This window comes from Pocillopora damicornis, chromosome 8 (genome assembly GCF_964200805.1).
Source record: "Pocillopora damicornis chromosome 8, jaPocDami1.2, whole genome shotgun sequence".
In the NCBI taxonomy this organism is placed as follows: Eukaryota; Metazoa; Cnidaria; class Anthozoa; order Scleractinia; family Pocilloporidae; genus Pocillopora; species Pocillopora damicornis.
In genome coordinates, this window is record NC_142677.1 from 2,574,496 (window position 1) to 2,597,500 (window position 23,005).

The 23,005-nt window shown below is 38.2% G+C and overlaps 4 protein-coding genes across 4 annotated transcripts in view; all 4 read left to right on the forward strand.

The window, feature by feature from the left end:
* The first annotated feature begins 14 nt into the window (after nucleotides 1-14).
* On the forward strand, nucleotides 15-7,395 carry LOC113680517 (UDP-glucose 6-dehydrogenase). The gene is made up of 13 exons (XM_027197549.2): nucleotides 15-293; nucleotides 390-491; nucleotides 664-699; nucleotides 2,121-2,236; nucleotides 3,243-3,288; nucleotides 3,571-3,646; nucleotides 3,791-3,912; nucleotides 4,011-4,158; nucleotides 4,620-4,845; nucleotides 4,969-5,064; nucleotides 5,196-5,236; nucleotides 5,839-5,930; nucleotides 6,504-7,395. Exons 1-13 carry the CDS (start codon nucleotides 132-134, stop codon nucleotides 6,690-6,692), a joined length of 1,452 nt encoding a protein of 483 aa, XP_027053350.2. The 5' UTR covers nucleotides 15-131; the 3' UTR covers nucleotides 6,693-7,395.
* Nucleotides 7,396-7,743: 348 nt separating this feature from the next.
* Nucleotides 7,744-13,608, forward strand: LOC113680555 (titin). The gene is made up of 4 exons (XM_089180003.1): nucleotides 7,744-7,894; nucleotides 8,448-8,695; nucleotides 9,811-9,892; nucleotides 10,558-13,608. The coding sequence occupies exons 1-4, from the start codon at nucleotides 7,744-7,746 to the stop codon at nucleotides 11,700-11,702; spliced, it is 1,626 nt and encodes a 541-aa protein (XP_089036129.1). The 3' UTR covers nucleotides 11,703-13,608.
* A 1,943-nt stretch (nucleotides 13,609-15,551) lies between these two features.
* On the forward strand, nucleotides 15,552-18,219 carry LOC113680539 (uncharacterized). Its single transcript, XM_027197574.2, has 3 exons — nucleotides 15,552-16,041; nucleotides 16,707-16,821; nucleotides 17,069-18,219. Exons 1-3 carry the CDS (start codon nucleotides 15,805-15,807, stop codon nucleotides 18,184-18,186), a joined length of 1,470 nt encoding a protein of 489 aa, XP_027053375.2. The 5' UTR covers nucleotides 15,552-15,804; the 3' UTR covers nucleotides 18,187-18,219.
* Nucleotides 18,220-19,718: 1,499 nt separating this feature from the next.
* LOC113680474 (uncharacterized) overlaps nucleotides 19,719-23,005 on the forward strand; it is a 3,890-nt gene continuing 603 nt past the window's right edge. Inside the window, exons 1-4 of the mRNA XM_027197503.2 lie at nucleotides 19,719-19,876; nucleotides 20,809-21,065; nucleotides 21,821-21,935; nucleotides 22,200-23,005. The exon at nucleotides 22,200-23,005 is cut by the window's right edge and continues 603 nt beyond it. Of these exons, the coding sequence (XP_027053304.2) occupies nucleotides 19,810-19,876; nucleotides 20,809-21,065; nucleotides 21,821-21,935; nucleotides 22,200-23,005 (1,245 nt within the window). The 5' untranslated portion in view covers nucleotides 19,719-19,809. The remainder of the gene's footprint in view (nucleotides 19,877-20,808; nucleotides 21,066-21,820; nucleotides 21,936-22,199) is intronic.

Below are 23,005 nucleotides of genomic sequence, written 5' to 3' on the forward strand. Positions count from 1 at the left end.
TTGGGATCCGCTGACCTGACCGCCCACATACAAATCAAGAAATCTTTTAACTCACGCCGCAAGTAAACACAACTTACTAATCCCTGCTCCCCTTCAGACGAGGTTAGTTTGATTATTCACAACTCTGAGAAATGACCACTATCAAAGCCATTTGCTGTATAGGTGCTGGATATGTTGGCGGCCCGACTTGCAGTGTCATCGCGTTAAAATGCCCGGAGATCAAAGTAACTGTAGTCGATTTAAGTAAGCCGCGAATTGACTCATGGAATTCGGAGAAGTTACCGATCTTCGAGGTAAGTGAGCGAACTATATTTAATTTTGGATGCTGTGGGTGAATTTTTACGTCTTATGAATAATTTTTTTTTTCCTGTTCTGATTCGTTTTCACAGCCCGGTCTTGATGATATTGTAAAGAAGTGTCGTGGCAAAAACCTGTTCTTTTCAACAGATATCGACAGCGCCATTCGTGAAGCTGATTTAATATTCATCTGTGTGAGTATTGATCGATAAAAATCGCTTATATGCGAGTATCCATTCATTCATTTGAAACACTAATTGTCATTTCGGCAAGATATGAGCCTGGCTTCTTTGGCCGAACAAATTAATTAATCGAACTTCGTTCTTCCTAGTAATATAATGTCTCCATTCATTTGATACGTTTTAGGTTAATACTCCAACGAAAACCTTCGGATTGGGAAAGGTAAGCTTTTCAAAGATATGAACTTCTTTCATTCAAAAATTAAGTTGTTACAGATTAAAATAATAGCTTCGTATAGACAAAATGTTTTGTTTCAACACTAATTTTTTGATGTGAATTAAATATTCATGTAATTTTATTACGTGGTCAAGTATTAAGACAGTTTCCTTGTGCCGTAAATTTCTTCAAGTACCAGAGATTGCTCTATTCTCTGAATTTTTTCGCCACAAATTCTGTCGCCATAGAAATAAAGACTGGTTTCGTGGAAACGATATCTTTCAATGAATAAAAACATTGCATGATTAGCGGTGGCCTGCAAAGTAATTGTAGTCGATTGACAAAAAAAACATCAATTGGTCGACAACTGATAAAGTTGGTTTATATTGTTATGTAAAGTTTCCAATGAGGGTATTGTACTTTATGTAGATTGGAGTCAAATGTTTGAACTTTCAAGAATGCTGTGCTATTGTTGTCACTTCTCTGAACAGCTAAATAAATACAAAACATTCTCAGTTGCTGGCGCCATGGTTGAGTGGCTTCCGGAATTATATTAATTTAAAATAAAAGCCGTTTGGTTGATGCTAAGATGTTTGTCACTGGACATACATTACATTGTGTCTTTTTGTAGATACTGAAAAGAAAAAAGATAGATGCATCTTTACTTTTATGACCCTTAAGAAAATTTTGATTAAAGCCTCGAGCGATCTAATTCAAAACTAAAAACTAAAGAGTATTCAATTCAGAGTTCCTGTCGAAGGTACTAAGAGCCCTGTCGTGATTTTGAGAATTTGCATACTAATTTGTTGTTTTGTTCAATTTATTTCCAAAACAATTCTTCATAACTGTTTTTCTTTCTTTCTTTTTTTTTTTTCGGAAGAAGGAAAATTTGCTAGAATGTCAATAAATTGTATTTGCATATAATACTTGTAATACTTGGTTATGGCAAGATTTTCCCATCCATTTATAGTTGCACTCTTTGGATAAGATATTTTTGTTTTTCATGATACTGACTTGTTCATTTTCTTGATGATGTAATATTACCGGAAGCAATGATCTATTCATGACAGTTCAAGAGAACTGATTCACTTTGTATTAATATAACCCTTTAACCCATTTATATATTTTCCTCCTAACAATATCACCCCTTAATCAAATATTAAGGCCATGAGAACAAATGAAATGATCACAAACTGAAGAAACTCTTGATTGTTGTACAAATTCTGCTTGTTAGCACCTTAGAAAATGAATGGAAAATATGTCAACTGATGTTAGGGTGCTAAGGAGTACCTATTAATAGCAAATTCAAGAAAGTTCTGAACACTATTTGATCAGTAAAAGGAATTTAAAAAATTACCTTCTTAATAAACACTTTTTCTAACAAAAAGCAATATTCACTTCTCACTTATCCATGAATTGTGCATAAGGGCCGTGCTCCAGATTTGAAGTACATAGAATCTGCGGCAAGACACATTGCAGAGATTGCTGATGGAGAGAAGATTGTTGTGGAAAAGAGCACAGTACCTGTTAGGGCTGCTGAAAGGTAATAAGAACTACTACTATATTCATACTTGTTACTAAAGGTCAGCACACACAAGGGGACTAATCTCTAGTTGTATTTTACATGCAGGAACCAATTGCATAGGGAAGTAGCAAAAGCTGGGGGGAAAACAGTATCGTTCTTTCACTCTGCGGCTTTCTTAAGAGACCAAAATGAAAATAGCAATCAGCTTAGTACAAACCACAGATTTTTCAGCAAAATTATTCAGTGCTTGAATTGTTTCTGATTCAGTGCAGATGTAAGCGGAAAATAACACTTTGTTACTGATCAGATGTGGCCAATACAGAAACAAAAGCACTTTATGTCTCAAACTTTGGAATTGGGGAGGTAGTACTTTGTTGGTTTTGCTTTTATTGCTTTTATCTTCATGATTTTTTTCTGAGAGTTGTTGACTTTTTTTGTAAAAGTCGATCAGCATTCTGGTGGAAGTGACAATTCAAGCATCATCATCCTTGTGATCCGCCATCTTGAAACAGAGTTTGTAAGGAGTTGTGAGAGCTAGTGATACCAATCTGTGATTGGTATATTTTAAGTTGGTCGCTGGGACTTGTTCCACAAACAGTTCACACAAAACATTTCAAGGAACAAGTTGCAAGGACTTGTCCTAAAAATTCAAACTAGTTTGAATTTGTGAGACTGGTGACAGGGACCAAATTTTAGTCCCTGCGACTAGATTTTGTGGCAAAAATGGGTAGTGCACACAATGAGACTTGTCCCTGTGACTTGTTTTTATCTCTGGGTTCAATTAGAGGAGGAACATTTCAATTCCAACAAACTTTTTAATTTAGCAAGCCATATTGTGAAATACTGTCCATTAAACTTACCAATCGTAGTGCATGGACTAACTGAGAGATATAATTAAAGGAATTCTCTGGTGGGTGTTTTATAAATATGTATGTATTCAGACCAAGGTACCTGATTGTTGAGTACTATGGTGGGAATGGAGAAAAAGACACAGTTATCAGATAATTAAACTTTTTTTCCTTAGTATTACAAGAATTTTTGACGCAAATGGAAGTAGAGGAAAATTCCAGGTTTGATTTGAACTTCTTAGCTTGTCATCAAATTGTTTTCATAGATAATAATACTAACAATAACAATGGTTGATAATGATGATGATAATGATGATAATAATGATGATGATAAAGATGAAGCTGTTCATTATTTTCTGATAATAGTTATAGTAATGACAATGAAGATAATGAAAGTGAGAGTGAGAGTCGAAGGATGGTGAGAATTAATATGACGGTGATGATAATACTGAGATGTATTTGAACAAAAACTGTTTAGAAGAAAATGCCTCCCCTTCCTTGTAGGTTTTATCCAATCCAGAGTTTTTGGCTGAGGGTACAGCTATCAAAGACTTGATGGAACCTGATAGAGTTCTGATTGGTTAGTATAATTACACTTCTATTACTATTTTGATTGATTTACCTTGTACATAGTTCAACTCCTGTTTATTTGACCTTTGATAATCAGCATCATGATGATTGAGGTTTTTTTTTTAATACATGACTTCCTCACTCTGTTTTCTAGGAGGTGAACAAACTAGGGAAGGATACAAAGCAATCGAAGCCTTGTCATCAGTTTATGAACACTGGATTCCCAAAGAAAATGTTATCAAGACCAACACATGGTCGTCTGAGCTTTCAAAGCTGGTTGGTAATTTTGTGTTTTGATTGCACTTCATGTATAAGTGTTGATGGGCAAAATGTTTCGTTGAAATGAAAAAACAAGTGGACATTGTTCCTTGCAGGCAGCCAATGCTTTTCTAGCCCAGCGAATCTCCAGTATCAATGCCATGAGTGCCATTTGTGAAGCAACTGGTGCAAATGTGTCTGAAGTGGCAAGTGCAATTGGACGAGACACAAGGATAGGAAGACACTTTTTGCAAGCCTCTGTTGGTAAGATATAATGAACAACTACATTTTTCAACTTTGGATATTACATCTCTAGTGTTCTACTTGGGTTATCAGCTCATATTCCAAGTCACCTTGTATGCAACATTTTGGAAGCTTACAATTTTTTGCTGAAATATTCAAAAGTTCAGGAATAAATGAAATTTAATAAAACAATTATGCCATTCACGCTTGTTGGATAGGAGATTGGTTATTGCCAACTTGCCACTATTGCACCTCATCACCTAGTTATCATCTCATATCCAGTGCATGCTTGTGGAATAATTGTTAGATAACTGAGATACTATGCACATCCCATAGTTATTTTATAAATTACAATAAACCACTCTTTATACAAGTTTACCAGTATAATAACCATGCGGGACGTAATGACAGAACACTTCAAATGTTTGTAAATCACAAGCTGGAGGTGAGAGTATTTTTTTTTTTTTTTTTTTTAATGATAGGTTTTGGTGGAAGCTGTTTTCAGAAGGATGTCCTCAATCTTGTTTACCTTTCTGAGGCACTGAACTTGCCTGAAGTTGCAAACTATTGGTACCAAGTAATTGCCATGAATGAGTATCAACGACGGCGATTTGCAAGTAGAATTGTGAACTGCCTGTTCAACACAGTGACAGACAAGAAGATTGCACTGCTTGGATTTGCCTTCAAGAAGAATACTGGAGACACTAGGTAAGCCATATAACTATGTCATGAACATTTCCTGACTGCCCTGACTGGTTACATTTAATTGACAAGGCTGATTATAGACTGAGAAAGTCAGTACTTAGCTTTGTTGATTTTTTTCATTGACAGAGAATCAGCCAGCATTTACATCTGCAAATATCTGATGGAGGAAGGGGCAAGGATAACCGTTTATGATCCCAAAGTTGAAAAAGATCAAATCATGTTGTAAGTATGATAAAATTTCTCTTTAATAATTCATGCAGTTTTCATCATTTGCTCTTATGTTAGTAGAATTTACAATCTTACAGACTTATTTTAGATTTTGATAAATGATTGTATTACTGTTATTTTTGCAGGGAGTTGACCCAGCCTTCTATTTCAGAAGATCCAGAAAGAGGTACCAATTTTTTTACCAGTTCCATTATTCAGCATTATTTGGTGGAATTAAATGAATAAATAAGCAGAAACACTAGAATTTTGTTGAGGCACTGCTATGGGGTGGCTCTTTGTCCATTGTTTCCACGTTAAATTGAAAGTTGGGGTGTGTGATCTTATCCTTTTCACATGCAGATGCGTCAACATCACTCTGATCCCAACAGTATGCACGACACTTGTTACATCTTAAGCCCTCAACCTTTCGTGATTGGCATCTAATTTCTCCTTACAATATCACCCCTGAATCAAACATTTTGGTCAAAAGAATAAAGGAAATGATCACCAGCCAAATGAGCTCTTGATTTTTAAACAAATTCTCCCTGTCTGCACCTCAGGAAATGTAAGGACAAAAGTTTGGAGAATATGCATACCGATGTGAGGGCATAAAAAGATTTACATAGTAATGGCCTAGTGTTCTCTGCTGCTTAGTGGTAGAGCATCAGAGAAAAAACTGCAAAGATCTGGAGTTTCATTCTTCATGAGGGAAACAGATGTTTTCTTTTCCCCATGCATGGGGCAAAACAAATAACAGCTTTCTTTATTAATTTTTTTTTCTCTCCGCAGTGGAACGTCTGATTACAATTGCTGATGATCCCTACAAGGCAGTTAAAGATGCACATGCTCTTGTTGTTTGCACCGAGTGGGATGAATTCAAGGTTTGTGTTTTCTTATTTTCTAGATTCTTCATTACAAGCCTGAAATTATATTTTCGTGTGGCTCCAAATGGTTTGCTGTCTCAGACACCCGTTCTATATTGATTGTTAGGACTAAAGTCTGTCTAGTGTTTCCCAGAATGGGCATAAAATGGTCCCCAAAAAATTGCTCACAAAACAAGATATGTACATTTTTACTTAGGTTACTATGGCATCACAACAGTCTGTTATAAAAAATACCCTTCAGTTGAGCTTGAAAACTAATTCAACGCAAGGGATTCCGAAATGCCTATTGATGTTGCTTTCAACGTACAAAGTCTGATTCACAGTCATCATTTCTTTTCATCATCATTTGAGGCGAGCCGCAATCGCGCGCGAATAAAATAATGTACCTTTTTCCCGCTTTTGCTACACCTCTCGCGCGTGACTCACCCCTCGTGTTTCCTCGCGCTTGTCTCTTATCTCATACCCAGAACCTTCTTTAGTGGGCGATTTAGCTTGCCTCCGAATGCAAACAACACCTGTCAAGCAAAGCCATGTTAACATGCTATCGTTCGTACTTCTTCATTTCCACAGACGTACGATTACAAGCGTATATACGACAGCATGCTGAAACCAGCGTTTGCCTTTGACGGCCGAATGATTCTGGATCACTGTCACCTACATGAAATTGGTTTCCAAGTCGAGACGATTGGAAAAGTTGTATCATCTGGGTACATGCTACCACTGACTCCCCCACTAGCTCCCCCTAAGGAGGAGAAATGAACTGATCCCTCTGGGGAGAAGTTGAGGACTTAATGTGTATCTAACAGTAACAGTAAACGTAAACGTATTTGTTATTTTTAAATTATTATTTACCATTATTTAGAATGTCACTGGAATCAGTAGAATTTGCACCGTACTCCAAACTATATTCTTTATTTTTAAGAAATTGACCTTTGGGGGCAGCTGGCAAACTCGAACTCTCGAGAAAATTGTAACTGGACACCAAAGCACTACAATAAGTGGCTCATTGCCCAAGCGAAACAGAGCTTGAAGATGGGAATTTCGGAAGGGATGTTACACTGCGAGAATGTATTCGTATTTCTGCGCACCGAAGACAATCCAAACATTTTCCTGCTCTGCTGTATCTTGAAATATTCAAGTAGCTCTTTAAATTAAGATTTGAAAGCGGAATGCATTTTTACTCTTTATTCGTTGTAAAACAGAGAATTTTCTGTACAAGGATAAACTTAATAACTTAATTCAAAGTACGCAGATCACAAGACGATAAAAATATTTTGAGTGTACTTAGCTTAGAGTATATTTTTTAAAGATCATGTACTTCGAGCAATATTGGAAATAATATTTTTGGTGAATGAAAACAATGTTATTGTTCTCCTGCTTATGAAGAGATATCGTCGAGACTTGTGGTGTAGCAAGGCGTTGTACAATTCATAAAGGTATTAAAAGGAAATTATTGCTCAAATTATCATTCTTTGGTTAAATATGTAAACGAGGTATTTAAGTTTGACCGAATTTTTCCAATTCAAGAGGACTGGTTTGTAGAATTACAGCGAAAGTTTGGAGAAAAGATAGCGAGCTGCTTTGTTCCGGGTCAGCCCAGGTCTTAATAAGGTTATTCTTTGAAGATGGCTTACCTGCCTTGAATATTGGCTACTGTTTCGCGTTTGCGTGTAAACGCTTCCCAACATTCGACTTCAGAAGAGTGAAGAGATTAATTAAACCTCGGCTCAAAAGCAACTTGAACCCGTTGCCTAGGAAAACATTTAACTGTGAAATATAAAAACAGCATGCACGATTAAATTAATAAATTATGTATTTTGTAATCAGTTCAATTTCTTGGGCAAGACTTCCTCACCTGTCAATACAGCAGCGTTTGAACTTAAAGATGCCTTTCTCTTCAATCCTTCGCAGTGTTTCGCTCTTCTTGATACTTTCTTTGCTGAAAATCTCAGAAGGAGAAGGTAAGAAACTCAAAAGTCATTTTGATTTTTCGAAAGTTTCATCGATTTTAAATTACCCCGAAGTTAAGATTTTCTTAATTTTCGAAATCAAACTGAACAAAGTAAGTTTGTTTTGTGAAATGTCTCCACTTGCAAACACAATTCTACTTTCAGCGCGAAAAATATCCATAAATTTATAATGCGATTTTGAAGTTAATTTTGCTACTTTTCGTTTGATATAAGTAACATTTCATAAATTTTTTTCATTTTCATCTACACCTATGTAAAGTCATTAATTTTTTATTACAAACAGATGTTTGTGAAACACTTTTATCCACTAGTGAAACACACTCTTCATTCAAGATTTGCCGAATTTCTAATATTTTCATATTGGATTTATGGAGAGGAAGATAGAACAGAAACCTATATGAGTCCAACCGAGAAATGATAAACTCGTGAAGAATGAATACGTTATTTCAAATCGTTTAACAACTCTGAGAAATAGCATCGCAGTTATAAGCATAATTAAGAAAGTTTTGAAAATAGAGACCGAAAATTAATAACTTGTTTACAGATTGCCGCGTGTTAAGGCATAAATATCCTAAAAATGATGTAGTCCTTCTTGGTCACCTGCTCAAAAACATCACTGTGAAAATAGACAGCATTTGCCTGACACAGTGCTTTAAAGAAGCAAATTGCATGTCCTTCAACCTTGGTCCTCTTGTGGACGGAAATCATGAGTGCGAGCTGAGCAATTCGGATCACGTGATGCACCCCAATGATCTCGAGCATCGCGCAGGATTTGTCTACCAGTCATTTGAGGTGAGCAGTACAGTTAAACTCCCCGTTTTTATTACAGGGAAAACGGACGGGGATTAGTCGTCGCTAACAGAATTGACAGCCGATGAGAGAGAGATCATTAGAATATTACAGAACCTCAGGGGGATCGGGTAAATTTCATTGTGACACAACCAGAATACGCCGAAAAATAGTTTTTCTAACTTCAAAATTACGCTTTTGAGCAAGATTTTAAATGCAGACGCTTTGTCTCATAAACTAAGAAAAAATGGAAAAATCCCATACACGTCCTTGGGGTTCATTTCATTTCTGGTATTATTTCCAAAGCTCGCGGAAAATGACTGAATGTCGGAGGAAAATAAACTCTTCAAAGTTAAGAACTGAAGCCGCCACAACGCTGTCAGTCAACAATATTTCCGTTCCGATGCAAACTGCGAAGAAATTTTCCTTTTTCCGGAACAGCAAAATAGACTTTTGTCGCTTTTGGACATGGTAACAACTTGATAACGACACTAGAATTACAAGAACAATTCCGTCTCTAGCTCTTGGAAAGAACCAAAGTGATAACGAATTAGCGATTTCTAACTGTTCAAAACCCTTCAGTGCGTCATTGTAGATCAATAATGGTTTTGTAATCGTTGATTAGTTGACGACAAGAAGTTGACATGGAATGTCGTCAATCTCACGCCTTCCGTTCTACTCTTAAATTAATCTTTGCTTTGTATCTCCTGACATAAAACATAACGTAAAATTGAAATTTCAGAAATTAGGAGATCTTTGTTTTCTTTTCCATAAATGAAATTTTCAGGAAATTGAAAAAATATGACTTTTGTTCCTTCCGTGATACCTTAGCTAAAGACTAACAGAATTTTATTGAGGAAACCTCTCGCGGTAGCCTGGGTACTAATAACATGATGACCGCTAACCGGAAACGGAGCCTAGCTATGCAATATTACGACATAGACTAATTTGAAAAGCAGTCTGATATACTGCTTTGGTCCTTGAGTACGTGCTCTTCACTTGCCAAACGACTTTTCAATCGAGCCTCTCTTGAGAAGACTACAACAAAACAAACACAAAAGAGATGCACCTATATTTTTTATATCGAAGGTGATTTTTTCCTCCATATGTCATTGCAGAACGCTTGCCAAAGCCGTCCCTGTCCTGATGATACAGTTTGTCAAAACGGGTTCACAGAACAAGGATATCGCTGTATGCGAGGTACTCTTGTCTCTATTTCGGGATAAGGGAAAAATTTTTTTTGTCGTCTTGTCACAAACGTAGGACAAACACTGAGTTACCATGAGTAATGAACCTCAGACATTAGGATTCTACACTCCGATGCGCTACCACGTGCACTGAGCTACAGAAACTCTCTCTATGATGAGATGAGCCAGTATCAGGTACATATGCGATATGTGTCATGCACACTACCAGGATTAACAATGTCGACTGCGTCATGCGTCTAGTTAGAGTACGATTCCCCATGGGAACTCAGTAATGTTTTTTTCCCTCGCTCGTGATGAGAAGACTAATCATCTTGCCCTAATTCTTTGCAGTACTCAAAATTTATCATCTTTCTTATTATTTATTGGAATTTCTTTATTTTTGTATCCTTTAGCTAAAGTTATGCAAGCAAGTTTTCTCTTCGTAGATTTCCGTGGAAGGCGCACATAAAAAAAGACATAACAATTTTTTCAAAAACATTTTGTGGTTTAGGCAACTTTTAACGGATGCAAGTCGACTTTTGAACCGGGTTTTAGGGGAATTCTTTCCCAAAAAGCTTATAGCTGGCGTACAGAACTTAAAGGAAAATGTAAATGCTTTGATCAATATAGGTTTGCGTATACGAAGCAATAATACAAAGTATATGTGACCTTTTTCAGGCCTTCTTCCTTCTGTGACAATTACACCTCAGACGAAAGTCACTAAGGAGGGAAGGAACGTGACATTCATATGTAACGTCACTGGACAGTTTGGCGCTAAAGTCACGTGGGACAGGCTCCAAGGAAGTTTGTTAGATTCGCGAAGCGTAATTGACGCAGTGGCGCTTACCATTTTAAACGTCAGCAAAAACGACAGCGGTTCCTATGTGTGTACGGCCACAAGCATTATGGGAAGCAATTCATCAACTGCACGGCTTGAGGTGTATTCGGGTCTTAAGTTTATCAGCAGACTACCATCCTCTGTACTTTTGTACAACGGTCAGATATGGAAGCTGTTTTGTTCCATCTCAAGTGACTTGGCAGTCAACGTTTCGTGGATGTTCAATGGAACATCATCGTTTCCTCAAGGCGTGATTTTTGACTCCTTCGACAAACTGATTGTTTTATCGGCCAATTTCAGTCATGAAGGAAATTACAGTTGCAATGCCATTGATAAGGTGAGCTACCTACAAGGCAATGTCGTTGTTCGTGTCAAGTACCCTGAAACCTGCACCAAAGTGAGGGCAAACATCAGTGACGTCAGTGGTAACTACGTCATTGATCCTGACGGCGAACTTGGCGAGGATCCTTTTTCAGTTTATTGTAACATGACTGACAAAGGAGGTGTTGGAGTGGCAGTTGTCAGTCACGACAGCGAGGAAAAAACCCACGTAAAAGGATTTGAGTTACCAGAGCACTATACACGTAACGTACACTACATTGGTACCAGCCTCTCTCAATTAGCGGCTTTGACACAAGCTTCAGAGAAGTGTGAGCAATTCATTAGAGTCGAATGCCACGGAGCTACAATAAATGATGCATACTGGTTGTCACGAGAGCGTGAAAAAATGAAGTACTGGGGAGGAGTTCCTCACGGGAAAGGGTGCGCATGCGGACTGACAAACTCCTGTGACGCTCCAGAACGGCATTGTAACTGTGCAAAGAATGACTATGTTTGGCGGAAGGACAGTGGTCTTCTTACTAACAGGAGTCACCTTCCAGTCATTCAGCTGAACTTTGGTGATACGGGAGATAGCTATGAAGAACTCTTTTATACTCTGGGTAAACTGCTGTGCTATACTTCTGCCGGAATGACACCAAAGTGATATGATCGTGCACTGCAGGGCTAACACGCGAGAGCCTGTTAAACCATCCCAAAGAGGACTGGAATTGCACCTTTTGTACAAACGCGCTCGCCAGTCTTCACTAGCAAATGAGTTGCTTTGGGAGAGGCCGGGATAGTATTTCTGCCGACAAAAAAAATTGAAAAAAATTAGTCATAGAGAGGACGAGAAAACAGTGGGAAGCTCCAAATTTACTGATTTGCGTTTCGCCCAAATCATCACAGGAATCGCCACACCAATCGCTCTGACGAAGGGCTAACGCTCGAAACGTCAGCTTTTTTACTCTTTCCGGTGGCCAATTAACGTTTTCAACTCAGTTGTTAACACTAAAATTACCTGCTCACCACAAGAAGCCCACACAAAGGGTGTGATTGATTGAAAATTTGAATTTGGAGGATATGGTTGGAAATATCGAGAAGCTTTAGCCACGGAAATGGCAATGTAGAAACATACTAGGAGAAATAACATTTATTTTGATGTTGAATATTCGTCAAAATTTATCTCGAGGCATGATAAGGAGCTTTCCGATATTTCCATTTATTTTTTTTTTCAAGGTGCACGGTAACGAATCCTGCGATCTGAGTGGTTCTTTACCCGGTCTGTATTTTCCTATCTCTACCCACGGGCAACGGTAACGCTTTCGTGAGTCGCCGAGTACATGTCTACTTTCTTGCCATTTTTCATAAATATATCTCGTTCTCCGACTGGGCAGTATTTTTGAGCAAAGACGTCGGTCACTACCTCAAGCCGATGAATAACTTATTAATCCTCTCTTTTCTCTCTCTCAAAATATTGGTTTCAGAATGAATTTGTATAAGCAATAGTGTAATTACCTTGGTTGACAAGCGGCCTAAAAACCGTCTGCAATTAATTTTAATCGTTCACGGAAAGTACCTAGAAAGTTAAAACGTGAGGTATTTGCATTGGTTAAAGTTGAAGTTATCGATGGAACTTTCATTTTTTTAATATCTGAATTTTCTCAAACAATTCGTTCGTAGTGAAAGAGCGAGCGCAGTTTTAATTTTCAAGACCAAGGTCACAGTTTTTCACCATACGAACCGACCCTTAGCCGGTAAATAAAATATTTATATTTTCTCTAAATTTCAATCGAAGTACAAGCCAATCTGACAATTTTGTGGGTACTCTGTGGTCAAACCGGTTCTTTACGAGCAAGAGTCTTAGGGAAAGGATCTGAGCCAGCGTGACTGCTGTTTTCGTGAAAACGCTTAAACACCCGCATGATTATAAAAAGGTTATCCTTCGCGGTGATTCAAGCCAAATAAAAGGCAACTCGAGGTTACTATGTGGCGCCAAGACAATTTTCAGTTTCGCTTCAAGTGCACATTGGTAACAATGAAGCCTAACGCTGTAATAAATTCTGCAGGCATCAGTCCGTTTTCGATACAAGAAGATAAAAACTTTTATACTAGAAATCCAAGATAGGGCCAAGCCAGTCCGATAAGAGTAAAAATCTTCTCTCATTATGAAGTGAAAACGATGCCAAAGTCTTGTTGCCAAGGATTCAAATTTAAATTTGGCTCTTGCGGCAGCGAGTGCAAGTACGTTTATCGAGATTTGAAGCAGGTGGGAAGTTTGGAGAGCACAGGAGATTCGTAAAGGGCATCTTCATCCGACTTACTTCACATCAATATCGAAAAAAATTGATCATTCTGAATTGATGTAAATATGTTTTATTTTACGTAAAAAATTTTACGGAACCTTTTCCAACAGACTTAACCTCGGATTAACCTTTAAGAAATATTATGGTAAATAATACTCGTAATTTCATAAGCTGTAGTTCCTCATTGATACGAGGAACTGGTTTCAAATTCAGCACAATAGCTTAGAACACATTTGACACACGAAAAACAAATGTAAATCATTCGGTAGAGTTAGAGTTTTTTCCCTTAGCAGTATAATTTTGCAACTGATAAATAGACAAAAAAAACTTTGCGGCATCGTAATGTGAAAACGGCTGGATTAAATTGTTTGAAATTCAGTCAATAGTGATGCCTTACCCCTAAAATTAAAATCCTGTTCGAGGACTTTTTCGAAACTGTCCCCAAAAACTGTTTAATTGGATTTCCCCATAACGCCAGCATAACAATGACGATTGCCATACCACGTCCACCACTGCAACTTCAACCCTTTGGCAAGATAATTTAAAATGTTTGTATTCTCTTACCTTTGGTCAACACAGGTGTGGAAATCATTTGAGCAAAAAGGAAAAACTGTATTCAGCCTCCCTAAATCTTTTTTTTTTCCGGACGAAGGTGTGTTGTGTGATTGGGTATATTCCGTGTCAAAACCAAAAGACAGTCGCCTAACTAAAAGATGCTCATTACAATATGAAAATGTGGTCTTTTGAACATGTTGAAGATCGCACTGTACTCCAAACGGGAAGAAAATTAATAACGTGAATTGATGAGTAGGCAATTTCCTGGCGGCACAATTCATGTGCTGTGAAGCGAAAGTTCAATTATATAAAGCCTTGATTATGAAAATGAAATTTCACTCTCTTCCAAATATAACTGCTTTACACAAGAAAGGTTTACGTTATCAAAGGGTGATCGATTCGTACCTGTCCTAACATTTAGTAACGACCAAAACCTAGCTGAACACACGTTGATTATTGTGTACGACAAGTTAGTCAAGAGAGTAAGATTTCTATTCCGTATACCAGTGATCTCCTTAAGACCTCCTAACATGACCAACTAAATTATTGCCTAGCAGAAGGTAAGTGTGACATTTCTAATAAAACAGTTTATTGTCTTTCCAAACATTTAGCTAATTAGTGTATCGTGCAAGTTCATTAGCGGTGATAAGAAATCGACCTTACTTCAAACATATTTAACAGGCAAAACATAGATTATTAGTTTCGGTATGGAGCGAGTCAACTGGCTGATTACGAATGATCTCAGCTGGGCACGAATCCACTGATTGTAAACGATTGTGCGTGAGTGGAACTATCGTGGTCTATTTGTGTATTCAAGTAATTATGTCTAATTAGCTCATGTTTCGACAAACGAATTCCGTTTCAAGCCGTAAATACAACTTGTTTTTCAGTTGGTGCAAATTGGTCTTATTTTCTATTTTCGGAGATAGGCAATTACTACGTGAACCTTTTTCAATACTGCTGGCAAGAAAGGGTTTACTTTGCCCCTCCAACAATTCGATGTCTTACATGAATGAAACGGAAATAACATAATTTTCTGGTTTATAGGGAAAATTCAATGTCATACAACCAAATATTGAGTTGTTTGGACATCTGGTTATTTACTGCTGCGACGGCGGAGAAAAAACTCAGACAAAGTGAGGATTTTATACTTTGTGTTCGAAACGGTATGAAAAACAAGTCTATGCAAGATTATGGAAACGTTTCAAGTTCTCTTCCTTATTGCAATCTTGGGTAAAAATTGCTCGGCGTTGAATGAAGGTGAGCATTTAGGTGTTATTTAGGCACAGAATTGAGAACAAGTGGCCATACTCGACACCTGTGAATAACCTGATAGTCTTTTATCATTTTGTAGAAACGATATGTTGTCCTAGAAACCCACCATTAAGTACGAGTGGAAAAGATGTCACTTACTGCTGTGACAAACATGCACGCAAACCCGATTGCAAGATTTTACATAATGGTTACTTCTGGGATGATTTAAATGAATCAGGACTGTATAATTGCCTCGACGCGTGTTTCTGTTTAAATTTTAGGTAACGTAAGTTCATTGAAAGATCTTCAGTTTCACATGAAGGATTTTATCTCAACTGGCCATGCGTTGTTTAAAGCGTATGCTTCTAGCGCCTGAATTCATTGTTGCCGTAAAAAATAACTCTCCTTCCCGCGAAATAATTCTCTTGAATTTGGGAAAGTCCTCTTTTTTATGTAAGCCTGTTAGATCCTTAGGATTTCCGTCTGAGTCTGAGCGAAAAGAGATTCATGAGGGTCCAGAGCTGTGAAGTCAATCTACATCTTTCAAACTTCATCTTTCGTTCTACTTTTCCTATAATTTATTAGCTTTGCTTGGCGCGGGAACGGTGCGGTGATTTTTTTTTCTCATTCTTAGAGGAGTGTCGACAGGTGCAAATGGATCATTTGATCCACGACTTTTTCTTAGAGAATCACGTGATCAGGAGGCAGGAGATAATATCAGCTAGCGCCTGTGAAGTGAGTTGTTATATGGCGGCAGACTGTGTCTCTTACAACCTGAGACAGCCACAGGATCCAGATGGAGGGCATCTATGTGAACTGAACAATTCTACAAACGAAATTCATCCCTTTGATGTCAAATACGAAAAGGGAGCTGTCTATCAATCATTCATGGTAACCTTAATTCAATCATTATAAGTTTCGTCAGAAGCCAGTATTGCGACTGTTTCAGTGATATCATATATTAATTCATACTGTCCCATGACGCGTAATGTCGTTTCATCCTATCCCGTTTCAGGTCAGTCATGTAATGGGATGTCATGACCTGTGATGTGATGTGATGACATGTGATGTTATGTCATGCTGTCATGCCATATATATACGTCACATCAAGCCACGTCATGTCAGCCCATGTCATATCATGTCATTTCCTTCCGAACCCATTTCAGGCAATATCATGCTACCCATTTCAAGTAATGCAGAGCTAAGTCATGTCAAGTGTTGGTACCACATGCCATGCCTCGTCGTACTATGTCAAGTCATTTCATGTCGGTTAAGCCATGTTTTGTCATTCCATTCCTTTTTTTTTTGTCATACCATGCTTTTTCATGGGTGTCACAACATAGAATATCATACCATGATGCGTCAGCCACGTCCTGTTTTTTCATCCCTTTCCACGTCGGTTGATCATGTTATAATTATGCCACACCTTGTTAACTTAACCATACCACAGCAAGCAATTAGATGCCATAGCTAATAAGAATAAACCAAAAGGATCGGACGAGGCCACTATGACGGACTCACCATTTATACCAACATCAACTTTCTCTGCCTCACAGAACCCTTGCTCTAGTAATCCCTGTTCTGCGATCCAGCGATGCCAAACAGGATTCACCCGCAAAGGTTATCGCTGTGTTTGCATAAATGGACACTTTGGAAGAGACTGCACTGAAGGTATGTTGCACTGACTGTGTCTAAAAATGATTCGTCCAATACAGATATCGAAGTTCAATTCAATTACCATACGATTCCATTTTTGTCTTTTTCTCGAGCGAAAAGAGGAAGACTCTTGCACCTAAAAGAACCTAAGGCCACGCTTGGCAACCGAATGACATCCATAAGTCGTTTCCGATTTTTTTCTCCTCCCTTCTCTAGTTTTTTCAAAATAAACGTGTTTTTTCTTGTCTTTTGGAAACTGTAGCACCTCCATACGTGCAAGTGTTTCCCGATGTTATCGATACTGAAGAAGGAAAAACCACTTACGCGAGATGTAAAATTGTCAGTTTTCCTCCCCCACACTTGGTCACATGGAGCCGCTCTCAAGGAAGTCTTCCTTCCCATTTTCTATATAAAGATTATTTATTCCTGAGATACGTCACTAAACAAGACAGTGGGTCGTATGTGTGTACTGCAACAAATACCTGGGGCACAGACTCATCCTCAGTTCAGCTGAGAGTCCACGCTCCCCTCAAGTTCACCATCAAACCTCCTCCGTTAGTGATAGTGAAGGCTTATGAGGTTCTTGTACTGCCGTGTTCTGCTTCAAGCTTTCTAACTCCAAGAATGTTTTGGACCTATGGCAAGACCTGGTCCTTGCCTAGTGGTGCAAGTGTTGATTCGTCAAATAATTTAACTCTTACATCTGCGAATTTCAATCATGTTGGTGTTTACACTTGCACTGCGTATAATGCAGTCAGAGTCATTCGAGCAAGAGTCACCGTTTATGTCAAGTATCCCGACACCTGCGCCAGAGTGAAGACGGACATCAGTGAAGTAAGTGGCTATTATATCATTGATCCTGACGGTGTTCTTGGCGAGGATCCATTTCTTGTTTATTGTAACATGAGTGACCAAGGAGGCGTTGGAGTGACAGTTATCAGTCACGACAGTGAGGAAAGAATCCATGTCACAGGATACGACGCGCGTGGGAACTACAGCCGTGACATTCACTACCGCTACAGCAACCTCTCACAGATCAAAAGACTGATAAACGTGTCAGGAAACTGCCATCAATTTATCAAATATGAATGCTATGGTGCTGCATTAAGGCTGGGCTATATGAGTTGGTGGGTTTCACGTAATGGTCAGACCATGAGGTATTTAGGCGGAGCTTCTCAGGGATGCGCATGCGGAGTGACTAACTCCTGCGCCCGAACAGACAAGCCCTGTAATTGTGATAAAAATGATTTTGTTTGGCGGGAGGACAGTGGCTTTTTGACAATCAAATCTGACCTTCCTGTTATTCAGCTGAGATTCGATGACACTGGTGGTGCTAATGAGGAAGGATATCACACCCTAGGAAAACTGGAATGCTACTGATGAACTTGAAGTTATTTCATTAAATGAAATTTTCTTTAACTGTGAAACCGGTTTTGATCTTTACATACGTGGGCGAAAGATTTGGATGAAGTTGACTCGCCGCAAGTTTGAAACCTTAAGGAATGGAAAACAAGAAACATTTTTGTGAACTTTTGCAATAATTTAGCTTGTCCCTTAACCAGGAATGGTGGTTTAATTTCTGTCTTTGATTTTCTTGGAGCCATATCCACAAGGCATGTGTGAGAAGGCAATTACAATAAAATTTACAAGTTTTGTTTGGAAGAGGTTGTCATGGAGAAAGAAATACCACTCGTCTATTTGCATATTTAACAAAAACATTTTTTTTCTTCGTTGTATTCCACGATTTAATTTTTAAATTTAACGAGCTATGAACCATATTCTAAACACGCACAAACTTCTCATTGGTCAAGAAACTTAAATTCTTGTTAGAGTAGACCTCAAGCCGCAGATTGCCAAGAAAAAAAGAAATGCCTCAAAATGACACTACCTGATTCTTTCAATTATTGGAGATATTTTTTTTTCTCGATCGGAGGACCCCTTGAATTATTAACTTAGTATGCTTACTTAGATAGTTCTGGAAAAAGATTGTGTGTAGTTTGATGTCAGATCTTTTATAAACACTTGTCGGCGCTCAGCGTAATGTCAGACTCGAAATCAAGAGAAGAAGAAGATCGCGTCGACTCGAGACCCCCTCAACAACTAGATGAGTTTGTTTCTTTGTTGTCCAAGGATCAACTCCCCGAGCTATGCTTTTTTCACCGTTAATTTCTTCCGAAACGCATGAAACTCAATCCTTTCTTGAAAAAATTTCATGCAATTTGGTGTAAATGGACATTTTCTGAGTTGCACAATTCTTCCTCTGTGAAACTAAGACTGGACTAATATTAACATAAATTTTGCGTTTTTTTCCAAATATGACTCCATTACATGAGAAAGGTCATCGTGATGAAAGCGAGGGTTTTCAAACTCACAATGGACCTATTGTTTTCATACTGGTATATTGGTATATTTGTTTACCTTTGTAGTAAGTTAATTTTCTGTTTTCTTCTTTCCACTACTCTCATTTCAGGTCGCATAAACAACTTGTTTTCAAACTGTGTGTAATTTGTCTTTTTTTCAATTATTTTCCTTGGAAATCAAACATTACGCGAACAGTTAACCAAGCGGAGTTTATGTTTTGGTGTTAAAAAAGTGAAGGTTTACTTTTCGTCTTAAAAATGAGGACCTTTACATTACTAATACAAACAGAAACATTAGTTTCAATATCATAGTCAATATCATACGAACGAAATTTTGAGTCGGTAGGACACCTGCTCACCAACTGAGTACTAAGCTTCGCTTGATAAAACGTCAATAATTTAAGCTAAAAGCTTTAAAGAAGCGGGTCTTATTGACAAACAACAATTTCAAAATATTGACCATGCTTTTGAAACTTGACACACTTCCAAAAGTTATACATATATATTGGTAACAGGTGGTAAGCTTAATTATTTACTTCTGTAACAGCCGACAAAGCACTCAAGCACGAGTCACTAAAGAAACGATTGTTTTTTTTTTTTGCACTTTCTTTGCAAGAGTGCGTCAAAAAAACTTTGCAAGATTATGGAAACGTTTCAAGTTCTGTTTCTACTTGCAACTTTGTGGAAAAGTTGCTTGGCGTCGAACAAAGGTGAGCATGAGAGTTTTATGCCATGTGGAAATATTAATGCACCTAACTGTACATGTCGTTTATCATTAACTTAACTTAACTTAACGTGTTTGATCTTCATTTTCAAAGTTTTGAAACAGTGTGTCATTTTAGAAAATCACCATTAAATGCTAGCACAATATAGTGAAAAGACGTCACTTACAGCCTTGAGAACATGCACGCAAATCTGATTGAAGAATTTTACAAAGTGTTTAATCCTAGAATAATTTACACCTATTTGCCAAAATGTTGTCATAGAAAAAGGCAAACGAATGAAGGGAAAAAGCTAAATAGAAGTTTATCAGCATATAAAAGTGATCTCTGAATACATTCTGAGCAGATGGAAATTTTTCACAGTGTTTCCACGGACAAACTTTTTGAGACCTCAGATGCTTGTTAGAAATTTCAAGCAATTTTAAAAATACATTATTAAACAAATAATTTTGCGTGGACGCTGTATGCTTATGCTAATTGTTAACTAATTCAAGTTTGGCTTTTTTCGTTGTTGTTGCTTTTTTCATGTCAACCTTACATCATAGCCATTTAATTTCGTCGCATCATATTTCTGCGTTCATTTTAGGTGACACGAGTTTACTTAAACACAATCCGTTTTAAGAATTCTTTCTCAACCAACAATCAGTCATTAAAACTGCACTGAAACCCTAAAATTGTTGTTGTCGTAGATATAAAGCTCGTCCTCCCGCGAAATGAGTTTTTGGAATTTGTTGAAATATTAATTTCCCATGTCTTTGAGAAATACTCGAAGGTTTCGTTAAATCAGAGCAAAGAGAGATCTTTGGCGGACCAGAGCTTAGGTGTAAATTTGAACACCATGGCATCTTTCTTTTTTTGTTCTACTTTACGTGACTCACTAGTTAGGCTCGGCGCACGGAACTCTTTTATTTCATTCCCAGAGGATTGTCGACTGGTGAAAATGAATCCTTCGGTCCACAACTTCTTCTTAAAGAGTCACGTGTTCAGAAGGCTAGAAATAGAATTGCCCAGCGCCTGTGAAGTGAACTGTTTTATGGATGCTGACTGCGTCTCGTACAACTTGAGACAGCCACAGGATCTCGACGGAAGGTATTTGTGTGAACTGAGCGATTCTACAGACAAAATTCATCCCTTGGATGTCAAATTCGAAGAGGGAGCTGTTTATAAATCATTCCGGGTACGATGGTATTTTTTACTCTGTCATTATAAATAGTTCATTCGCCAGCATTACGTGTTCTACAAATATATTGCATAGTAAAGTACACGCTACCTTGAAATGTTCCGTCGAGTCATCTTAAAACCAAGTCCTACCATTCCATTTCAGGTCATTCATGTCACGTCGTGACATTTGGTGACGTGTTGTGTGACAAGGTGTCATATCACGTCATATTACGTCATGTCACTTTTGAGTTATTTAGAAAGAAAATAATAATAACTCTATGTTAGCGTGTAGAGTGGTATGTTGCTCGCACCAATCAGATCGCCGCATTTGGGTATGTATCTCGCACCAATAAGATTGCTGCATAAGGGTATGTATCTCGCACCAAACAGATTTCCGCATTAGGGCATGTATCTCACACAAATCATATCACAGCATTTGGATATCTTGCACCCCCGCAGTGTTTAGGGTATGTATCTCGCACCCATCCTATCACAGCTTTCTTGCAAATGATGTCATAGAATCAGGGGCTGTGCACTTAGAATGACCTCACACGATGTCACTTCATGTAACGTCATGTCAGGTAACCCATTCCATGTTACGAGATGTCATGCTTTGAAGTGTCATACCTGCGTATGTTATGCGCTGTCTCAAAATACCACAGAATACCACTAGATGCCATGTTACTTAACATAAACAACAAATAAAGGACAATAACATATTTTTGGTTGAATTGTACACTTATACAATTGAAATATTTCTCTGCCTAACAGAACCCTTGTTCTAGTAATCCCTGTCCTGCTATCCGTCGATGTCAAACAGGATTCACCAGCAAAGGTCATCGCTGTGTTTGTAGAAATGGACTCTTTGGACGAAACTGCACCGAAGGTAAATTACATCAATAGATTCGCCTGTGTCCATAAAAATCATTTTTGTTACATATATTATATTCGAGACCTACCATTTGCTCCTGGTCTTCTCTTTGGGTGAAACGAGGAAGACTCTAGCTCTTGCTCCTGGACTTTTGTGAAGGGACCTAAGAGCCAGCTTAAGGCAACCGAATGATGTCCGTAATATCGTTTCACTTTTTCTTCCTCCGTTTTCTCTCTTTTTTAGTAAACGTACATGTCTCTTTTCTTTTGCAAATTATAGCACCTCCCTCTGTACAAGTGTTTCCTGATTTTATTGAGACTGAGGAAGGAAAAGACATCTCCATGAGATGTGCAATTTTCAGTATTCCCCCTCCGCACCTAGTTGCATGGAGCAGGTCTCAAGGAGCTCTTCCTTCCCAAAGAAGTATCGTCCAAGAAGGAAATTTGACCTTGAAAAACGTCACTAAACAAGACAGTGGCTCATATGCGTGTACTGTAGCAAACATCTGGGGTACAAACACGTCCTCAGCTCATCTTAACGTTTATTCAGCTCTCAAGTTCATTATCAAACCCCCGTCGAATGTGACAGTGAGGGCGTATGAAGCTCTTCTTCTGCCATGTTCTGTTTCGAGCGATCTGACGCCAACGGTGTCTTGGATCTATGATGGAGCTATGTCATTACCTCCTGGTGCGAGTATTGATTCCTCCAGTAACTTGATTGTTTCATTTGCTAACTTCACCCATGGTGGTACCTACACTTGTAATGCGACTACTGCGCGCAAATCCATTCAAACAAGTGTCACCGTCTATGTCAAGTACCCAGAAAACTGCGCCAGAGTGAAAGCAAACTTAATTGACGTCAGTGGTGACTACCTTATTGATCCTGACGGTGTTCTTGGCGAGGATCCATTCCCTGTTTATTGTAACATGACTCACAATGGAGGCGTTGGAGTGACAGTTATCAGTCACGACAGCGAGGACAGAATCCATGTCATAGGATATGACGCATATGGAAGCTACAGCCGTGACATTCAATACCGCGACAGCAGCCTTTCTCAGATCACAGCACTAATAGGAGTCTCAAGT